At 37.9% G+C, this 18,684-nt stretch overlaps 1 protein-coding gene across 8 annotated transcripts; it reads left to right on the top strand.

Moving 5' to 3' along the window:
• The first annotated feature begins 1,048 nt into the window (after positions 1 to 1,048).
• Positions 1,049 to 14,988, top strand: LOC113669529 (uncharacterized). Of its 8 annotated transcripts, none has more exons than XM_089188238.1 (6): positions 1,223 to 1,451; positions 4,972 to 6,625; positions 7,385 to 7,418; positions 8,075 to 8,204; positions 11,506 to 11,662; positions 13,645 to 14,988. In XM_089188238.1, exons 2-4 carry the CDS (start codon positions 6,546 to 6,548, stop codon positions 8,123 to 8,125), a joined length of 165 nt encoding a protein of 54 aa, XP_089044364.1. In that variant the 5' UTR covers positions 1,223 to 1,451; positions 4,972 to 6,545; the 3' UTR covers positions 8,126 to 8,204; positions 11,506 to 11,662; positions 13,645 to 14,988. The 8 variants fall into 8 exon arrangements, with proteins under 8 accessions (XP_089044360.1, XP_089044364.1, XP_089044365.1 ...); XM_089188239.1 differs by lacking the exon at positions 1,223 to 1,451 and adding an exon at positions 2,251 to 2,756; XM_089188233.1 differs by lacking the exons at positions 1,223 to 1,451; positions 8,075 to 8,204 and having other exon boundaries at positions 6,475 to 6,625.
• The last annotated feature ends 3,696 nt before the right edge of the window (positions 14,989 to 18,684 follow it).

The following is an 18,684-nucleotide window of genomic DNA, read 5'->3' on the forward strand; positions in this document are numbered from 1 at the left end:
ACACGTCCTGCAGAGCTAGTAATCAAGGCCCGCTGTTGCTCACAGGCTATAGAGATTATTAATTCCGGCGCACAGATAAAATACAGAAACAGGTGGTTTTCAAGATAGCCATTATACTTCTTACTAGTCAGAGCGTACGAGTGTAGCATGACAAAGAATAGACGCAAATAAAGTAATAAAAATGGATGGATTGAAATAAAACGGAAGAAGAAGAGACAAATTGTTGGGACTTCACTGCATAAAGCTCGCAAATGTTGTAACATTAGAAGTGTAAACCTTCTCTTTCCCGTGTGTGACTTGCGAAAAGAAAGGAAAATATCGATCGGATTGTATTTTTTGATTTGACATCAAATTCTCTGAGCCAAATGTAAAACAAATATATCGCAGACAGTACAGAGAATTTAAATAAAGATCTTTAGATTGAAAGTTACGAATGAGCAACGACGAACTCGGAACCTGGACGTCAGATGTTCTTTGGGTGATCTCTTACGTAACTATGTTTTTAAAAAATTTTTTTTCTTTTACACGGGTGACACATTTAAGCTGATTTTCAAAGCGCATCGAAAGCGACTGCATCTGTTTTCCGGTCATGGTTTAAGAAAGTTCAATAGTTACGATTAACAAGCACGCAATCAGGGTAGAAACTGGTCCATAAATAAGCACAATGTTTAATACCTACAAGCCTTCCTCGGTGTGGAATGGGAACCAACACTTTCCCTTGATGATCTAAAATCATTCATTTTCTTACGAACAGATTGTTTGACTGACGTGTGTGATTTATCTGTTTAAGGAAAACACAACGGATCACGTCCTTCCTTCTTTGGCCCTTGAGTCTAACTCTAGAGAGAGGTTGGATGTGTAATATTTATCAGTTGGAGGGTGGGGAGGGTGGGGAGGGGAAACAAAAAATGGGTAGAAGCTCTTAGGTGATTGATTACTTTCACAAGAGCAATTTTGTATCAGTTACGCTCACGCGCTTAAATGAAACATGCTCTAGAAGCTTGCTCCGATTTTCAAACCCTATCTGTCAGCAACATCTCATTATTACATGGTTGAGTGAGTCGCTTTAAATCGTGTAGTTTTTTCGAGGAGATTTTCGATAGACTGTAAAATGGTAGAATCGCAATTACATTGATTAAGCAACCTTGAACTCTGAGTTAACAGTAATCGGCGGAACTATCAAGAATTATTAATAATAGAACGATCTGACCCCTCTGGCTTCTGACGTCATAGATCGATTGTTCAGGAGTACGTGTTTAAGTAATGTATCACGTTTAGTGCTCATGACAACCTAATGTTCACTTCTCTCGAAGCCTTCAAAACCCTCCGGCAAAAAAAATATTTGAGCCCAGAGGGAACTTGCATTCTGTGCTGTAAACGCTTGTTACAACTTCAAGCTACAGACTTTTGGTCGAAGGGATATATGTGTGACTGGTTTGACACACAGATGGGTAAGTTTAAGCAACATGGACTGAATTTTCGTCCAATTCGGTGACAAAATGTAAATGATTATTAGCGATGTGAAAGATTGATGTGCGCTGGGAGAAGGCCTTCCAATTATATTCGTATACACATCACAAAATATCCGAAAATATCTTTTAGAAGAAAGAATCACTCAGTGCTGCCTGCGACATTTATGGAAATGCCATTGTCTTTGACAACCTGCCTTGCCTTTGATCCATAGCAATACGCATCACTGTAAGGTTGTCTTCACAATGAGGTGATTGTTGCCGGTCTGAGTGACTGAATATAACGTGTTATGTCAATTCCTGAATTTTTCGCGTCCTCCATGGCGTCGTGCATCAAAAACAGCTCAAATGTTACGAGAACTTCAGTTTAAGAGGGCTGAATGTGATTAAAGTATTGAATAGACTGTTCCCAGCTGACAAAATTATTATTTCCAACACAAAGTTTGATAAAGTATGACACTTTTTCTTCATGCTAAAAATTTCAACAAAATTTCTTTTCGTTTCCCAAAAACCTAACACGGGCTCGTAATTGCTTTCTTTACAGTCATGAAATATTTATCTGCTTTCGGACCATGCCATTGTCCATTTTATTTCAGTTTGATTTTAATTTCCGAACTATAAGATTTAATCATTTTGATTTAGAGGCCTATGATATTATTTGATCCTGCTTTTGTTCCCCATGCTGTTTCCTGTTTGTCGCCAACAATTGATTAAGAGTTAGATTTGAGTTAGACTCTTCTTTCAGGCTTGTAAGGTTATTTTTAAAAATGTTTTACACACAGGGCTGTTTTGTAAGAAAGAAAGCTGGGAAAGTAAGCGGGTACTTTACATAATAATAATCGAGAGTGCGAAAAGGTGAGCCATCATGATGATGGTTCATCATCATCAGTCAATGTTGGTCTTGGCGCTTCGCCTATCATCATAGAGAACATGGGCATACGTGACCGCCAACAAGACCAAGTCTCGGAGACGGGTTCCGGTGATTTTATCTTCGCAAAGCATTTAACGAGTTCGGCCAGCTTTGATTTTTTCGTTGACTTCAATCACTCCTGAGTCAGGGATTGCTACAACGACAACAACAGATTGGCCTGTTTGACACTTGTCAAAGTGGAGTGCACTCACGTTACCATCTAGGATTCCTCGCGCGCTTCTTAAACATGTGACAAAGGGCTTTGTTCGTTCTTTTTGTCAAAACAAGTGAGGTGTACTGAACGGCCTTTACTTCAGCATGCGGTGAAGTTTTGTTTATTTCGGGGCAATCTTTCTTGCTGTTTTTTTCTCACTAAGGTATTTGAATCTAGTTACATTTTAGTGGTACATATCTTCTGTAAGATTCCAATTTAGACCATGGTATACCTAGAATATATTCGATAAGAGCCCCACGACAAAAAGACTATTGTAATGAAGGACTATTGTTCCGAAAAAATTCAAACCGCAACAATAGACATTAGGTTTGTATTTCAACTCTGTTCTCGGTAGAGGGCTTTGTTCTCGGTCAAGGCAATCTTGATGTGAAAGCAAAACGTAACAGTTGGGATCCAGGTTACGAATTTTGCGTTCCCTCTTGGAGTATAAATCATCTTCAAGTTCAGTGCATTTTTGGAGCTAATCACTCTTTCGGCTTTTAATCTTGGGTTTCAAAACCCGAAAGGTTTCCTAACATGTGTTGTCTTTTTTTTAATGCGATCACTTGGAGATTATACTTGTCGTGATCTCCTGGACTTGTTGTTTTCGTCTATGTTAACATGATATAAGACAATTTTTTTTCCTGAAGCAGCGGACTTTTTATACATACCACGATGTGTTCAAGCTGTGCCGTCCATTCTCAATAAGAAAAAAAAGATAGAGGAATTATTCGCCCGCAGGCAAAATAAATAGGAAGACACTTTTGTAAACAGGGAGACAATTGTCTTTCGCTCTGCAACTAGTAAATTGACGTGCGCAGTTCGTGTACACGTGCTGGCTTAGAGAAGGAGATTTTAACACCAAAAATACAAGGGGAGAGAATAAGTCTTGAGCGCCAAAGCGGAGGAACGGGAAAGGGGGGGAGGGGACCGGATATTTTCCAATATCAGGGTAGGTAACTTAGTCTTTCCGCCCGGTGAACGAATCGCGTGTTTTGTTACCAAGAGCTTCCAGGACGAGGCGCCAATAATTTTTTATACTGTCAGACTATATAGGGTCATTTGTGGACAAAAAAATAGGCCGTTGTCGAAGTTCAGGCGCCCTGAGTTGCTTAGTTAAGACACACCCAAAGGTTATTTTCGAGTGAGAGTACCCTCCGCATCCCATTGGCATAAAAGAAATTCTGATTGCTTACTGAGTTCAAGGTTATCTAAACATTACGAAATACGAGAAGTTTCCCTTTAAGTGTTGCAGTATCGCACAATCATTTCCAGCGGGAATTTCTCGGCGAAACTTGAACCCTGGAGGAGAAATTTTAATGCTCTAAAGTCGGTAAAACTTTCAGTGTCTCTACGTTTTTGGAGCAGGACCCTCGAGCCTTTGGAAAGAGACCTTGTCTTAAAAAAATTCAGTTTCGTTTCGGGCAGCAACTGCTTTGCTTTTGAAGAACTTTAAAGGAAAAGCAGGTTACCACAACTAACACGTATAGATATTCCATACTTCGTTGGCCACTTGAAACTAAAGAAGGTGATCACATTAAGAAGGAGTCGGTAAGAAAATCTAATTATCAAAACGAAAATTATCTACGGGTAAACAAAGTTTGCAGAAGGGCTGAAGAGTTAGATAATTATGTAGCAGCACTGGTTATCAAATGGAGAGAAGGAAATGTTTTTCATTCGTGTTTTTAATTTGCTTTTTTGATCTGACCGCCCGGATAGGTTTTATTTACTTATCTCTGGTAGGCGTTCCTTTTGTTTCGTGCATGAACACAAGCGTTTACTACGATCATAATAGTTTACAAAGCGACAGGAAAGTTATTAAGATCAAATTCTCTAAGTATAAGCTATGCGTCATTCCGCCATCTCATGTTCCGGCGATGGTAAGAGGTAAAGAGTGCCCGTTGATTTAAACTGAGAAAATGCTCTCTAAAAAATAAAGGGCAGAATATTGTATGATCGATGAAAGCCATCTAGATAAAGATCACTTTGATTAGCTGCCAGTTGAAAGATGCATGATGAAGTACAAAGCATAAGCGAAATTTTAGGCGACCGTGACGTGATTAATCTAAAATGCGATGTATCAAATGTTGCTCTTTCGACTGTGTTCATCCTTCGCGTCCTATTAAAGTGTTTTAAGGAGAATCAAATGCTTTGTTTCACTACAAAACCCTTCAATAGAGTGTCAGTGTACTCCTTGAATCAAGTGGTAAGTTTCTAAAGAAACTGGTGCTGCGTCGGTGGGAGAGTATAGCAGGTAATTTAGTGTTAACAACTGAGTTGAAAACGTAAATTAGCCACCGTAAAGGGTAAAAAAGCTGACGTTTCGAGCGTTATTCCTTGACACACGGCTTAATAAATTTTTCTCTTTTTATTTTCAGAAAGAAAATGCTTAGAATTGTCTTCATCATTGTCTTGTCTCTGCCTTCTGTAACATCAACCACAAAAAATTGTAGCTCGGTGACGTCGACCAAGTGCTTTCAACGATGTGGCAGCACCTCATGTATGTGTCTATCAAACGACAGCCATTATGCTTACAGAGAATGTCACCAGTCCTGCGGAAATACACAGTGCAAGGTACTGACGTGTACATCCGGGACTTGCCATCAGGAGTGTCATGACTGCCGCATGGAATGTACTGGTGACGTCGGTTATTGTAATCAGCGGTGTTTGTCAGGAGCATGCTCCTTTAGGTGTAGCGCCAAGGAATGTGTACAAAAATGTGCAGGTAATGATTGCAAACACTTGCCTACGGAACACAAAGAGCCTTTAATACCACGCCTCTACCTGGTCATCTTAGCTGGTCTGTTTGCAGCTACTACAATTTTGACTTGTTTAGCTTTGATGTTGTCTTGCAGCCAGATGAGTTATTGCACGAGAAAAACTCCCATGCTTGTTTCTCGTGACCTTTGCAGCAGCTTAGAAAGTCTACCAACAAAACCTTCAGTTGTATAGTACAAGAGCCCACGGGACACCCATTCAAAGCGTTATTAACAAAATAACCAGTTGTGTTGCACACCATGAAACACAGGATATCCACGCACGAGACCTTATAGAGTTCCTCGCTACATGAAGGGTGGAACGAGTTTTGTGAAAACGAAGTGAAGTTGTAGCCTTGGAGATAAAGACTATTCCAGTAGGATGAACTACAAGTAGCTTTAGTAGGTTGTGAACTGGAATTGTGTCAGTATTTAATGAAAAAGAAAATACAGCTGTTATCCTTTCATATTTGTTGAGTGCAAGAATTAAAAATTGTCACAGTAAAGACGATTGTGTAAATCCGGGTTTTCTTATGCGAGCTCTTTTTTACAAAAGATAAGAAAGGTTTGAAACCAAGAGTCTCATCTCCTTTGCGAAATCACGAAGGAAGCATTAACATTGAAACGCACTCCACTGAAATAAACATATGTTTCTTTGTGATTAACTTAAAATGATGTCAAATTAACTGTGTTTTCTTTAAATGGGTTGGTTCAAAGGTCAGCTAAATTAACAATGATGGCTGGACGCCAAATAGCAAAAGAAGCAGATAGATCAGAATGCTGAAAGTAAATTGCGAGAACAAACAAACTTCGGAACTTTCAAGATTTATTAGTTTTAACCTCATCCTCTTTTTGCATCTAATAAAACAGGTGTTTTTGTGAAACCACTCAATTCATTTTCGATTTGCTGATCGGTTTTAAATATATACGTCCAAGGTTATCGACGGGTTAAAGTTGCGCTATAAAAAGATTACCCTGACAGTTATGTCAGAGCGAGATGGGTGAAATTCCGATCCATTGTGGGCTAAAGCTTAATAATGACAGACGACCTGCTCACCCTAGAAACGTGAAAAAATCTCAGTGAAAACAATAACAAAGTACTTGAATGCATATGGTAAATTAATGAAACATCTTTTCTGACATGCATGCGGTGAGAAAACAAGCACGCCGGCGCTCTTTTATTTCCGTAGCGGCCGATGCGTTTCTTTCACAAGTCTAACAGTAATGCAAGGAAACTGGACCAAAGAGGAGCACTGAAGCTCATTCGGGAAATAAGGTAACATTTAAGCTTGACTAAGTTACTATGTGTAGAACAAAGTCCTTTAAATTCAAGCCACAAAGGATTAAAAAGGTGATAGTTCACCGAGTAGTTATTACTGATTTACGTCGATTCAGGCCGTCAATCGTGTATTACTTCAACTGTTTTGACCTTGCTTATTAATGGTTTACCTAGCTTTAACCCGGTCCAGCATACGGCTCGTTAAGGACATCTTCTCAATGGGCCTGCACTCACTGAAGGAGTAGTGGGGGAATGTGCTCTCTTCATCTGTTCATTTAACCATCTGCAGCCCTGTGGAATAGTTTATGAGCGAATTCACGAAAACGGATCTAGTTTTTCGTACGATTTACCAAACAGTCACAACAGTAAGGGTTGTGCACCTTAATTCATGTATCTTTTTTAAACCAGGTTAACTCTTTAGTAGCCGGTGGCGTATTTTAAATTCAGTCCTCACCGGGTCAGGCGGTGAGCTCACAAATAGTTGCCCCCTCCCCTCTCTCTAATATCGTCAAAACCAAATCTACTTATTTGGCAAATTTACACCTTTGTGTTGATAAGGATGTAAACATATACTGGGAGTCTTTTCAAAGAAAGCTTGGCATTGGCCACAACTACATAGGTGGCACATAATGTTTGAGACTGAGTGCGTCTCCAATCTAAATTATTAGTTACTCTGTTTGAGGAGAGGTTGCACTTGCGCAAGGAGCGTGTGATACATCCGTTTATAACTTGTCTTTATCTTATTTCATCTGAAAGGAAGTTTATTGTACAGAGCCTCCGTGGAAAACTGGTAAGTTTTTTGGTCGAAACTGCAGTGTTTAATAGTTTTCTATATAAGATGCTGAAAAACTCTACAAGCCATCTAAACTCCAATCGATTTTCAAGTGAGCTGACGCTGTACTCAGCCACAAAGGAGCTTACTCATGTTAAATTAAAAATGGAATTAATTTCCGGTACTTATCAAATCTTCCCGACATATCGTGAACATCCATCATTTTGGATTGTTTCTGAAACGAAAAGAGCTTTGAAAAGCTCACAATTTGGCCAACCCCCTCTTCAAGACTTCCTTTGAACGGAAATAAATAATGACAGCTTTTTTTTTTTTTTCGTAAACAGTGGACACTGAAGACAAAGTAATAATCGGTTCTTTTTCCAAAGCTAATGCGTTGAATCAATTCGGGCCTAAGCCGGAAGGAGGTGATGAAGGAAACGTACTTGTTTCCCCGGGTCGTTCGTGAAGTGGGATCAATACCTTAGCGTCTGGGATTCATGACTGTCGGAATCTATAAGACTTAAAATTGGCTATTTACCATGATACGGGTCTATTGAAATTACATACTTTCCATTAAATCAAACCGCATTATTTTAGGACATGTTCTGTGTACAACAGGTGATTTCGAAAACGTGATGTTAAATTTTTTTTTTTGTCCATGTAATGCCAATAAGTTTAAGAACTCGTTAACGGCAGACGTACAGCTAAGCCGAATTGGAACTTGAAGCGTTGGTTTTTGCGGAGAGTAGAAGCGGAGAACGTAAAGGAAATCCCTCAGGACACGGACGAGAAACAACATCTAAGGTTCAAGCTTAAATTTATGATTTTATTTGTTAAGGGATTTCTTACGCTTCTCACGGAAGTACTATTTTAGAATTCTCCTCTAATATAATCAATATATCTTGGGATTTAACAGAGAAGAGCAAAAATGGCGAGAAAAGCCCCTTGTCTACAAACAGTACATATAACTGGAACACAATTCTCAAAACTAACAACGACTGAAAGGTTAGGCAGCGAGTAAAGAGAATTCATATTTAATCTTACAAAGATCTCGGTCATTAGGAGCTCTATGAATTTTAAAATTTTAAAAGTAGAAGGGGAGAGCCATATTTTATCCTGTATACAAAGAGTTTCTGTCCTTTGTTAAGTAATAACGAAGGACACGGGCTGTAAAGTAAAAGAAGACGAAAGTGGAATGACGATATAAGATCATGGAATATGAAGTGTTAGCAAAGATAGGTGGAATTTGGCTACATGTACAGACTGCGGTATCGGTCAAATATGGACCAAAAATGTTGCGGTTTTGTCCGAAACGGACCTCAGTGAGTAAACAATGTTCAAAATAGAATTTTCTGGCAGCCATTCAAAAAAAATTTTTTTTTTTCTGCCATGCCAGTAATATCTATCGCAAACATAAACGTGTTAACTTGTTTACATTGCCAAAAACATCTTGAAAGAATGTCAATCGCATCAATTCTGAGCGGATTTTGTGTAATTGTATAATAGTTTTAATATTATGCCGTTCATTCTCTTATCCCTTTTTTAAAAAGACCTTCTTGCCCCTTTGATGCAGTCACCATGGAAACAAATGATGTTGCGAAAGGCTGTTACCTTGGTTCTTTCTAATCATTGTTAAAAAAGAAAATTTAAACCTCGCACAGAAAAAGATCTACACGCGTTTAGCGAGTATGCAACTTGACTTTTTAACTCGTTATGGGAAGTACTTTTCCTTTTTTCTGGTTACCCAGTGGTGCCACATGCTCCTCTACGACTTTAAACACTATCACTTAGTTAAACATTTCTTGCAACATAAATTATCACCGACCCGTATAGCCTTCTCGTCGCAGTTCAATTCAGAATTATGTCTGAAGTGCATTTGACGAATTCGAAAGTTTTAGACTTAATGTTACTGAAAAACTTGCAATCCCTATTAACGTACCCTTCACTCCTCCAAGTGATCAATAAGAAACTTCTCCTAACAACATCTATAGATTATCCAGTAGCAAAGTGATAAGAATCACGAAGAATATAACTAGGGGATTATCACTATATTTAATACTAGATTCTCAGAACTGCATTTATAAAAAATCAATGACACACGGTAAGGAGAATTACTTCTGATATATTAGGAATGAAATGGTTCATCTTGTCCATTCTCAGCGATCCTTGCTCATAATTGGTTTGTTGTATTCTTAATTCCTCTTTTTTTTTCTTCCCAGCTGAAAAATTATTTTGATGTTTTTTTTTTTTATTTATTTTCTAAAGGAATTTATCTGCGATTCCATTAACATTAATCAATCAACATATATTGTCTTGGGGTATTGTTTCTGCCGTGCTTTTTTCAGTTTTGTCTTGTTTTGGCCAGTTTTCATCGTAGACAATCTAAACAACAGGCTAAAGTCATGCTTCTTTGAGCTGGAGTATTCCTGATCCGATTATCCTCAAAACAACCGTGCTTCTGGATTAAACTTAAACACAACATTTTCGACACATTGATCTTTGAACGTAGGATGAAGATTTCTCAATGCTGCTATTTGCGGCAATGCGGTTATTAATCAATGTTACCCGTGGTTTTCTCATCCTGTTAACAATGTTTCCCCCGCCCACCCTCCCCCCTTGTGTAAGGAACAATGGTCACAACCAACATCCACATTTACGGTTATCTTCACTTCACTGTCATTCTTCTTTCCAGCGCTGGTCTGTGAAATCGTCATCAATTAAAAAAAAAGCTGACAGAAGTAACTCATATCAAAAGATTTTAATTAAAAGAAGTTGCCGTCCGAGAGATTTCAGCCGATTAAAAGGGCACGTTTTTTTAAATTCTCAATGATAACATCTTGAACTTTTGACTGAATAATTAGGAAGTATTACAAATTGATATTTATCCCCATGAAACTGTTTATCCAATAGGGTTAAAAACGTTAATTTTAATAGTGTTCCTGAACTGGAAAAAATGAGGTCCAACTCTTAATTCAGTTGGAAAACAGTTCTGCATCAGGCGAACTAAAGATGCCACGAAATTGTAAACATAGAAGTAGTGAACACTTATACAAATAGGAAACCATGATTGCTCCTGGCAGGAAGAGAGGGTCGTAATTGAAACACTGAAAATCACGAACATCAGACCTCGTGTCAAAATTTAAGATTTGAAAATATTCGATTGTGAGTATGTCACTCTGGATTTTCTTCTAAAAGCTATAATCAACGGTTAATGCATACTTTACACTCCGTTTTCTGATGATAAACACTACATTACTTTTTAGGTTGCGCAATATTCAAGAAAATATTTCCAGCTGGGAACCACATCAATTTTTGACATGTAGAGCATAGATTTCCTTCAAGGTCATTGTTAAAAGGAGATGCTATTTACAGCTCTAACTTTCTAGAATTATGAACCAGGGATGATGAATCAAAAGAACGTATTTTTCTTAATCCAATGCATGCCTTGTGCAGGAGCGTTGCGTATTCGTCTGGTTAATTTAACGTTCCCTGTCAGAACGTGTGCGTCTCGGTTCACGAATTCTTGAACCTTCTCTTGTAGTCAATGCGAAGAGAACAATACATCTCACGCCTTCTCAGTCAAATTAAGTTTTTCTTGACGCCTACGTGAGTTCTAAAACTTGTCTAAGAAACATTAACAGCTGGTGTACATTACTCACGTCACTAGTAATCACGAGATGTTTTCTGGTACTTGCATTTGGTTGGTACAAAAATAGGAGAGCCAAAGAATAAATCTGCCAAACAAAGGAAAGCATTGTTTTTTAATAACTTACCAAAAGAAGAATCGTGCCATTTTGCACTTTATTTTGTCTGTTTAAACTAAACGCAAACTTTTATTAGTCAAAATACTTGTTGGCACGATATTTAATTTCCGTACGCCGAGACATTACTGCGGTTAATGGACTTGTTGATATAATTCGCATGAGGTTAATTATGTAGGAACATCAGTTAAATCACAAGTCACGTCTTGTACCCGATACCTCTCTGAATGTATCATCGTGTAATTGCATTATGTCATTTTAGTCAAGAAAGTTTTCCTGTATGGTACTGTAAGGCTCTCTAAGGAAAATGCGGTTTTAATTTGGGATATCATGATCTATTTTAGGAGGGAAGACGGATAAGGCGACGCCCCTGTGCTTGCAAAACAATTTGAATTCGAACGTGATCAGATAAAATAGCTGAGCTGCATCCGCTTTCTTCTACGATCACCATCTGTAGAACTTTGCCATAAATACATCATCCTTGTACTTAAAGCATTCAAGGTGAGTGATCGTGCTTTTTCCACTCTGCAGCTAATGAATTAGTAAAAACGAGAGAAGTCAAATTATTTTTCAACAGACTTCTAGGTCTCATTTCGACTTATACTATTTTGCGAAACCAAACGAAACGAAACGAAATCAGGTGAGATAGAACAAAACTAAAGGAATAATGCAGATATATTTTCTAACAAGGTAAAGAAAACTTTCACAAGGAATTTGGAGTAATCGTTCATTAACAAGAAGGATTTCTATTCATTTCGCAAAATAGTAATTTTAGGAGCGTTACTATTTTGCGAAATGGAATTTTTCACTCTGCGAAATATATTTTAATACGGTTTATGAAATGAGAGGAGGCCAAAATGTTCGGTGATATACTAATTTGTAATGTTTAAATGTATTTTCATGACGTGAAAGAGGTCACGTTGTCACCGCAGGGTGAAAATAGTCCATTTCGCAAAATAGTAACTCTCCTAAAATTGCTATTTTGCGAAATATATTTTAATACGGTTTAAGAAATAAGAGGAGGCCAAAATGTTCGGTGATATACTAATTTGTAATGTTTAAATGTATTTTCATGACGTGAAAGAGGTCACGTTGTCACCGCAGGGTGAAAATAGTCCATTTCGCAAAATAGTAACTCTCCTAAAATTACTATTTTGCGAAATATATTTTAATACGGTTTAAGAAATAAGAGGAGGCCAAAATCTTCGTTGATATACTAATTTGTAATGTTTAAATGTATTTTTGTGACATGAAAGAGGTCACGTTGTCACCGCAGGGTGAAAATAGTCCATTTCGCAAAATAGTAACTCTCCTAAAATTACTATTTTGCGAAATGAATAAAAATCCTTCTTGTTAATGAACGATTACTCCAAAGTCCTTGTGAAAGTTATCTTTACCTTATTAGAAAATATATCTGCATTATTCCTTTTGTTTTATTTCATCTGACCCGATTTCGTTTCGTTTCCTTTCGTTTCGCAAAATAGTATAAGCCTCTCATTTCCGAGCAAAGTATTTTATTTGTTTGAGCTTATGGACACTTTTCAGGGGGAGCGTTGAACCGTCTTACAAATTCCATTTCCGCGAACACCAGTTTGTTTTTTTTTAATTTTTAGACATTCTTCAAGGAATGTTGGACTCCATTTTTAAAATAGGACTGTTTTAACAAACAAAGTCATTTGATAACCAATGATAAACACATTTCATTCGCATGAAATTACATCTGCAAAAAGAACTTTGAGAGCAAATTAGTGTTAATAGGCTCAAAAGGGCTATAAATTACATTTTTTTAATCTGGGTAGCAAGTTTTTAACTATCGCGGGTGCATGTCACAACATGATGGCTTCATAATAGTATGAATTCAGAATTTCCAATATTTGAATTAACGGTGAATTATTCAATAAGGTTACATCGTGGAGAGCTACTTCAGCTGAGTCTGCTTACTCGGTAAAGCCGAAGACTGACCAAAGCCTATAACGTCTATAAGAAGGTGGTGGAAAAATTAATGTTTCAGAAGTCTGTTCCTAGGTAATTTTGGGGTGTTGAGTTCAGCAATTCGAAGAATAAACAAGGGATCACACGACTTTCTAATGGGAAAAGTGTGATACCCTGTTCAAAATAGGATCGGCTGGACGTGCCCTTGAGGATAAGCTAAGGTGGACGTTGTAGGGATGGACAACAGATAACAGTAAACTCAGCGGTGAAAAATAGAATCAATCATTCTCCAATCTGCTTTGAACGAAGGTTAAGATGTTTCCTGTTTGTCGATTGTAGGTTACCTAAGATTGATTAATACCGGTCATGTACCAAAAACGAAACATTGGTATCCTTTTATTTTTCTGATCTATTTTTAAACTCGTCATCTGTTCGCCCCTATATTTTCGTGAGGAGATGAAAGAAATTGATCATCAAAAACTGTAAGTTTAACATAATAATTTTAAGGCTATATGAATCTTATATCTTGGACCTCTGCGATTTCTTTACAGGGATAAATATGTTTTGTTTAGTTGTGCTTGTCGTGGAATTCCTTCTTCTCACTAAGCTCAAGGCGTCACCGACAGAGAATTGTAACGCAGTAGTCTCCAGTACTTGTTTACAACAGTGCAGAAATAGGTCCCCATGTAGATGCGGCTTCACATCCGGGGATTCACGTTATACCACGTGCAACCAGACCTGCCACGACTCCAGCTGCAAGATCATGACGTGTTCATCTGGGACTTGTTTCCAGCAATGCCGTGACTGTCACATGGAGTGTACAAGTGGCGTGGATTTTTGTAGCCAGCGGTGTCTCTCTGGAGCATGCTCTTTTGTGTGTGAAGCCAAGCGCTGTGTTCAAGAGTGTAAAGGACAGGAATGTGATCATGAGCACGTGACCCCAATATGTCGAACCATTATTCCAAGTGTTTATCTTTTGGTGCTAGCGGGTCTCTTCGCGGCGACCACCATTTTGTCTTTCTGGGCGCTGATGTTGTCATTTAGAGAAATGAAAAATTGGGATAGGCGGGAAACCTATTTCAGAGTTAAAAGCAACAGTAGCAGTCTTGACAGTCTGTGTTCTGTAGATTTAAAAGATCCTTAAAGAAAAACCAGTCACAATCATAACTTGGAGATTCAGAGTGAGAGACTGGGGCGATAGATTCTATTAACCCGCGCGTGACATTATGGTGTGTGTGACTGCGTCGAACTGATGCGACTTTGATAGTTGGGCAGTTTAATTAGTGAACCATAGTCAGGATTGTGACCAGCATTGAATGCGTGACAATGTATAGTAAGTGCACCGTTACGGTGATTGAGAACTCTTGCGTAACCAGCTATGTCATTGAGAGAAAGACTGGTGAGACCACGCGAAGGAGTCTTATAAAACATCATTAAGAAATTAAAATAAGTTTAAACGTAAATTAAAACTATAAATGATTGATTTGATAAGGCGAGTAACGCAATAGTCCTTTTACCACGAATAGACGATAAAGTTAATAATAAAATGTACTCCTAGTAAAATGATTACGATAACGAAGTACATTCACAGAGCATCCTACTGCATTTTTAAACCTTCAATTTCTAAGATGTAATTGTCCGTTCTCCCGTTTACCTGTCACACGTTTTCTTGTAAGGCAGTTTCGAGAAGTTGGTGTTAGATCAAGATAAGATCTACCTGAGAAGTATGAATATTCTCATTATCTGTTTGCTGAAGATTGAACAGATTTTACGAGGAGAAATTACATGTCAATCACTTCTAGGAGTGAAAGGGTTAACTTAAGGATTGACTCATACAAACAGTACATTTAGAGGTACCATTTTCAATAAAAAAAAGGGTCTGCTTTGGACATGAATTTTGTCACGACGCCTCTCTATTCGATTACCAGGCTCGTGCACTGGCCGCTGTTTGTGAAATGAGGATGCGCTCATGATGCACGGATGAGTTAATCATAGGGAGTGTTTTTCATTCAAAAAAAAGAAACAAACAGACACAGCAGGGATTTCCCCCAATAAGGTCATCTTTTTGCTTGTTTACTCCATACAGCTCCCTTTAATTAAATCCATGATAACATTTTCAATCCATATTTTCATCTTTCCACCCTCATGAGCCTCTTTAAATCTTTGTAATTTTGTTTTGTCTGCTGCCTTTAAATGTTATCTGTTCCATATTATATGCACAATCTAGCGAAACCCAATTTCTGCAATGTCATTTTTGCCCTCCTGTTTGTGGAACATGCTATAAGTCAGATAAGTGTTTCTCTCGCTGCGCTCATACAATGTGATAGTTCTTGCTGATGCCCATATATGGTCATGACTTGCAAAAGGACAGACTGTCTGAGTCGAGCTTTACTTACTTAATTCCTTCCGGTAATATTAAGGCACGCTAACGCCATGCAGAGGACAAAATCTATTGCAATTTTCAACAGATCTACATCACATTTTTTCATCTCTATATGAACATAACTTGAGAACGCTTTCTCAGTCAAGTCGTGCCATGATTAGACCGAATAAACAATGCACTCCCCAGCTGTCGCCAATTTTATTCGCAGCTTGACGCATTGTAAAAATATCATTGTGTAATATTTTTCCATTGAAAATATTATTTACACAAAGATTTTAAGTCCAGCTGCGAATAGAATCACATGGATACTCTTATATACCTCCTCTTATTATTCGTAAGTAGATTATTTTTCACTCCACGTTAGCTGTATAAACATCAAGGCAATGTTTTTCTACATGGGTGCAAACAATACTTCACTATAGCAATCGCGCTGGTCATTTTAACTTGTTTTCCCAGGCTCTAGGTCTCGCCTAAACCGACAAATTACTTGAAACTGTGAAACAGTTCTGTCAAAGGATTCACGCGGTACTTGGAAGTTCGTCCACATTGTAAACAAGGTAAGTTCCTTTAACACACACGAATTATTGTCGAAGAGAACTACTGTATTATATTCAAAAGCTAACTAGGTTCAATCAAGACTAGGGCTTCACAACAAAGTTTATACGTGAAAGCTCTCTCCCGAGCAAAAACTTCGCGTGGGCAACGATCTCTAGGGCGTTAAAGGGGAGGTGGCTGAATAAAACCATTAACTTTTTTTTCTTTTTCAATACTTACTGTGACCTATGTCTGGATGACAAATGCTTTCAACAAATCCGTACTTCACAATGAAGCCAGTTTTAAGGCCTTTTGTATCCAGGGTCAAGTCCACACTTATCACGCAGCAACAAAAGGAATTCTTAGACTAAAAGCACCTTCCCCTCTTCCAGTTTACGAAAACAACGCGTATGGACGAAAAAAAAGAAGCAAATGCAGACATAGCAAGGGATTATAGAATAATATTTTTGGGTCAAAGCCAGACAAAATCGAGCAAAATCGGCAGATTTTTATGAAATGAGGTTGTTTACGACTTGTAGTATGGTGTAACGTTACCCAGATATTCATTCCCCCAAGTGATTGACTCTCATTTGTAATAGTCATAATAGTAGTCTAAGAATGATCTTGGGATGTAGACGCGCTGAGCTATATATGCTATGTAAATTATGCGTTTGTGGACCGTAAAATATAACATAAACTGAAAGAGTGACCTTAGACCAAAAAATGTCAACGGAACCTTAAACCAATAAAAAAGGGAGGAAGATTAATTGCTAAGAAAGTGACTTAAAACTTAATATTTTACCGATGGGCCCCTTCATCCTGATTTTTTCAGGATAAAATTAAAGAAATTAAATTATGAATTGTCTACAAATAAATTTATATTGTTTGCAAATTATATCATAACCTGAACAAGATATACCTGGATTAATTTTAAAGACTAACCTTAATGATACCTCTGATTAAATCAGGTGAGAGAGGATCAATTATCAGTAAGATAAATTAACACAGATCTGATCACATTGTGCTTTTCTCTTCAAGAGCTAGCGTTGGAAAAAGACGCATACGATCGAAGGAATAATGATTGTGGAGAGGATAGTGTGAAGCTTACAGTTTCAATCTCAATAGGGGTGTAGTGAATTGGGGAGTTCGAAAGTACCTGGATTTCAGAATCGCGGTTTCCGGTCACGCATTACATATTATTGTCAACCAGATTCACCACAATGAATCCATAAATAGGTCCCGTGTCAATAACAGGAGATTCCCAGTCCATGAGCTAATAAAGTTTTTATTATTTTGGCCTTTCTGGTTATTTCCGAATCAAGCGTTAGATCAAAGAAGGTGTTATGCGGTCGGAGTAGTCAATGGAAATTGAGTAAGAAGCTGGAAAAGAGATTAGTATTTAACAGATTTTGAAACTGGTTCAAACCTAGATTTAATCATTGTATAAAATTTACAAAGCCATTACAATTCAGTGAGAGATCCTGCTCAGGTAATCCTCGTCACGTCTGAAATGATTGAAAACAGGTCAAACAGGTTTTTATTCTAATAATCAGTGATAAAAGACCCACAATTTTCAGAAAGTTCAATAGTTCCCATTGTTGACACGTGCGATTACGGAGGCAATTTTTCCAGAGAACTACTGGCTTTGTCACGAACAACAAGCACAGCGAAAATATAGGTAAGAGACATGACGGGTTGTGTTATGAAAGATAAAATATAATCTCAGTTTGCCTCTTAAGGTAAATCCAAACTATGGCTCAAAAGTAACCCATTTGTTTCAGAATTGCATGCGCGCAGCTTTGGGGAAGCCGCTGGTAACAAGTAAACGGCGTCGGAGATTAAAACAATTTTTGGATCCTGGAATCAACTTTGCGACAAATCTTCCGGTATCGACAATTTTTGTTTTTAATTTTAACGCGCAGATGGCTGAAAACAGATGGCAACTAGTGCAAATTTTGCCGTTTTCCGTCAACGTTTATAAAACCCTGTCTAGAAAATCAAGGTTAATTGCCCTTTTAACTCACTCATAACCCACTTTTTATCTGGGATACCTCTGTCAATGAGTAGCATTGATGTAGTAATGATGAGTCTTATGCAGCCCCACCTTCAAGGCACCTCGTTGTTACTGCACTTTCTAGCCTCAGTTAGTATTTTAAATAATTAGGAATCTCTTCATTACGTACTCGTTAAAATAAAATGAGTAAAGGCACTGCCTACTCTGAAACAGAAAACAAATTTTTATTAACTGAGGCAATGCATTGCAATATAAGTGTTGCACATATTGCCGAGCTAATGATAAGAAGCACGAGCTGTCTACATATAGAGAATAGCGCCGCGAGGATGAACGGACGAACTGCAATATAATATACACTGAAAACTACAGGCATGTGTTGGACTTGATTCCGTGTAAATAATCAGTGGATCAATTAAGTTTTACTTTGGAAGACTATAATGCATCGCGTTCTACTGTATTCATGTTCACTTTTCTATACAGAGCAAGGATTAGGTTAGAGTTCCTTGTTTTTCGTTTCGTAGCATCAAGACAATGTAGCAAAGCATAAATCGTGCAGCTTTTACCAACGATAATTTAAGGGGCTGATTTGATTACACGTCAAATTGAAGCATTCCTCGAACTCAAAGGTGTATGAAAAGATCATGATTTTCTACATCACCA

The sequence above is a fragment of the Pocillopora damicornis genome, chromosome 11, assembly GCF_964200805.1.
Source record: "Pocillopora damicornis chromosome 11, jaPocDami1.2, whole genome shotgun sequence".
NCBI classification, from domain to species: domain Eukaryota; kingdom Metazoa; phylum Cnidaria; class Anthozoa; order Scleractinia; family Pocilloporidae; genus Pocillopora; species Pocillopora damicornis.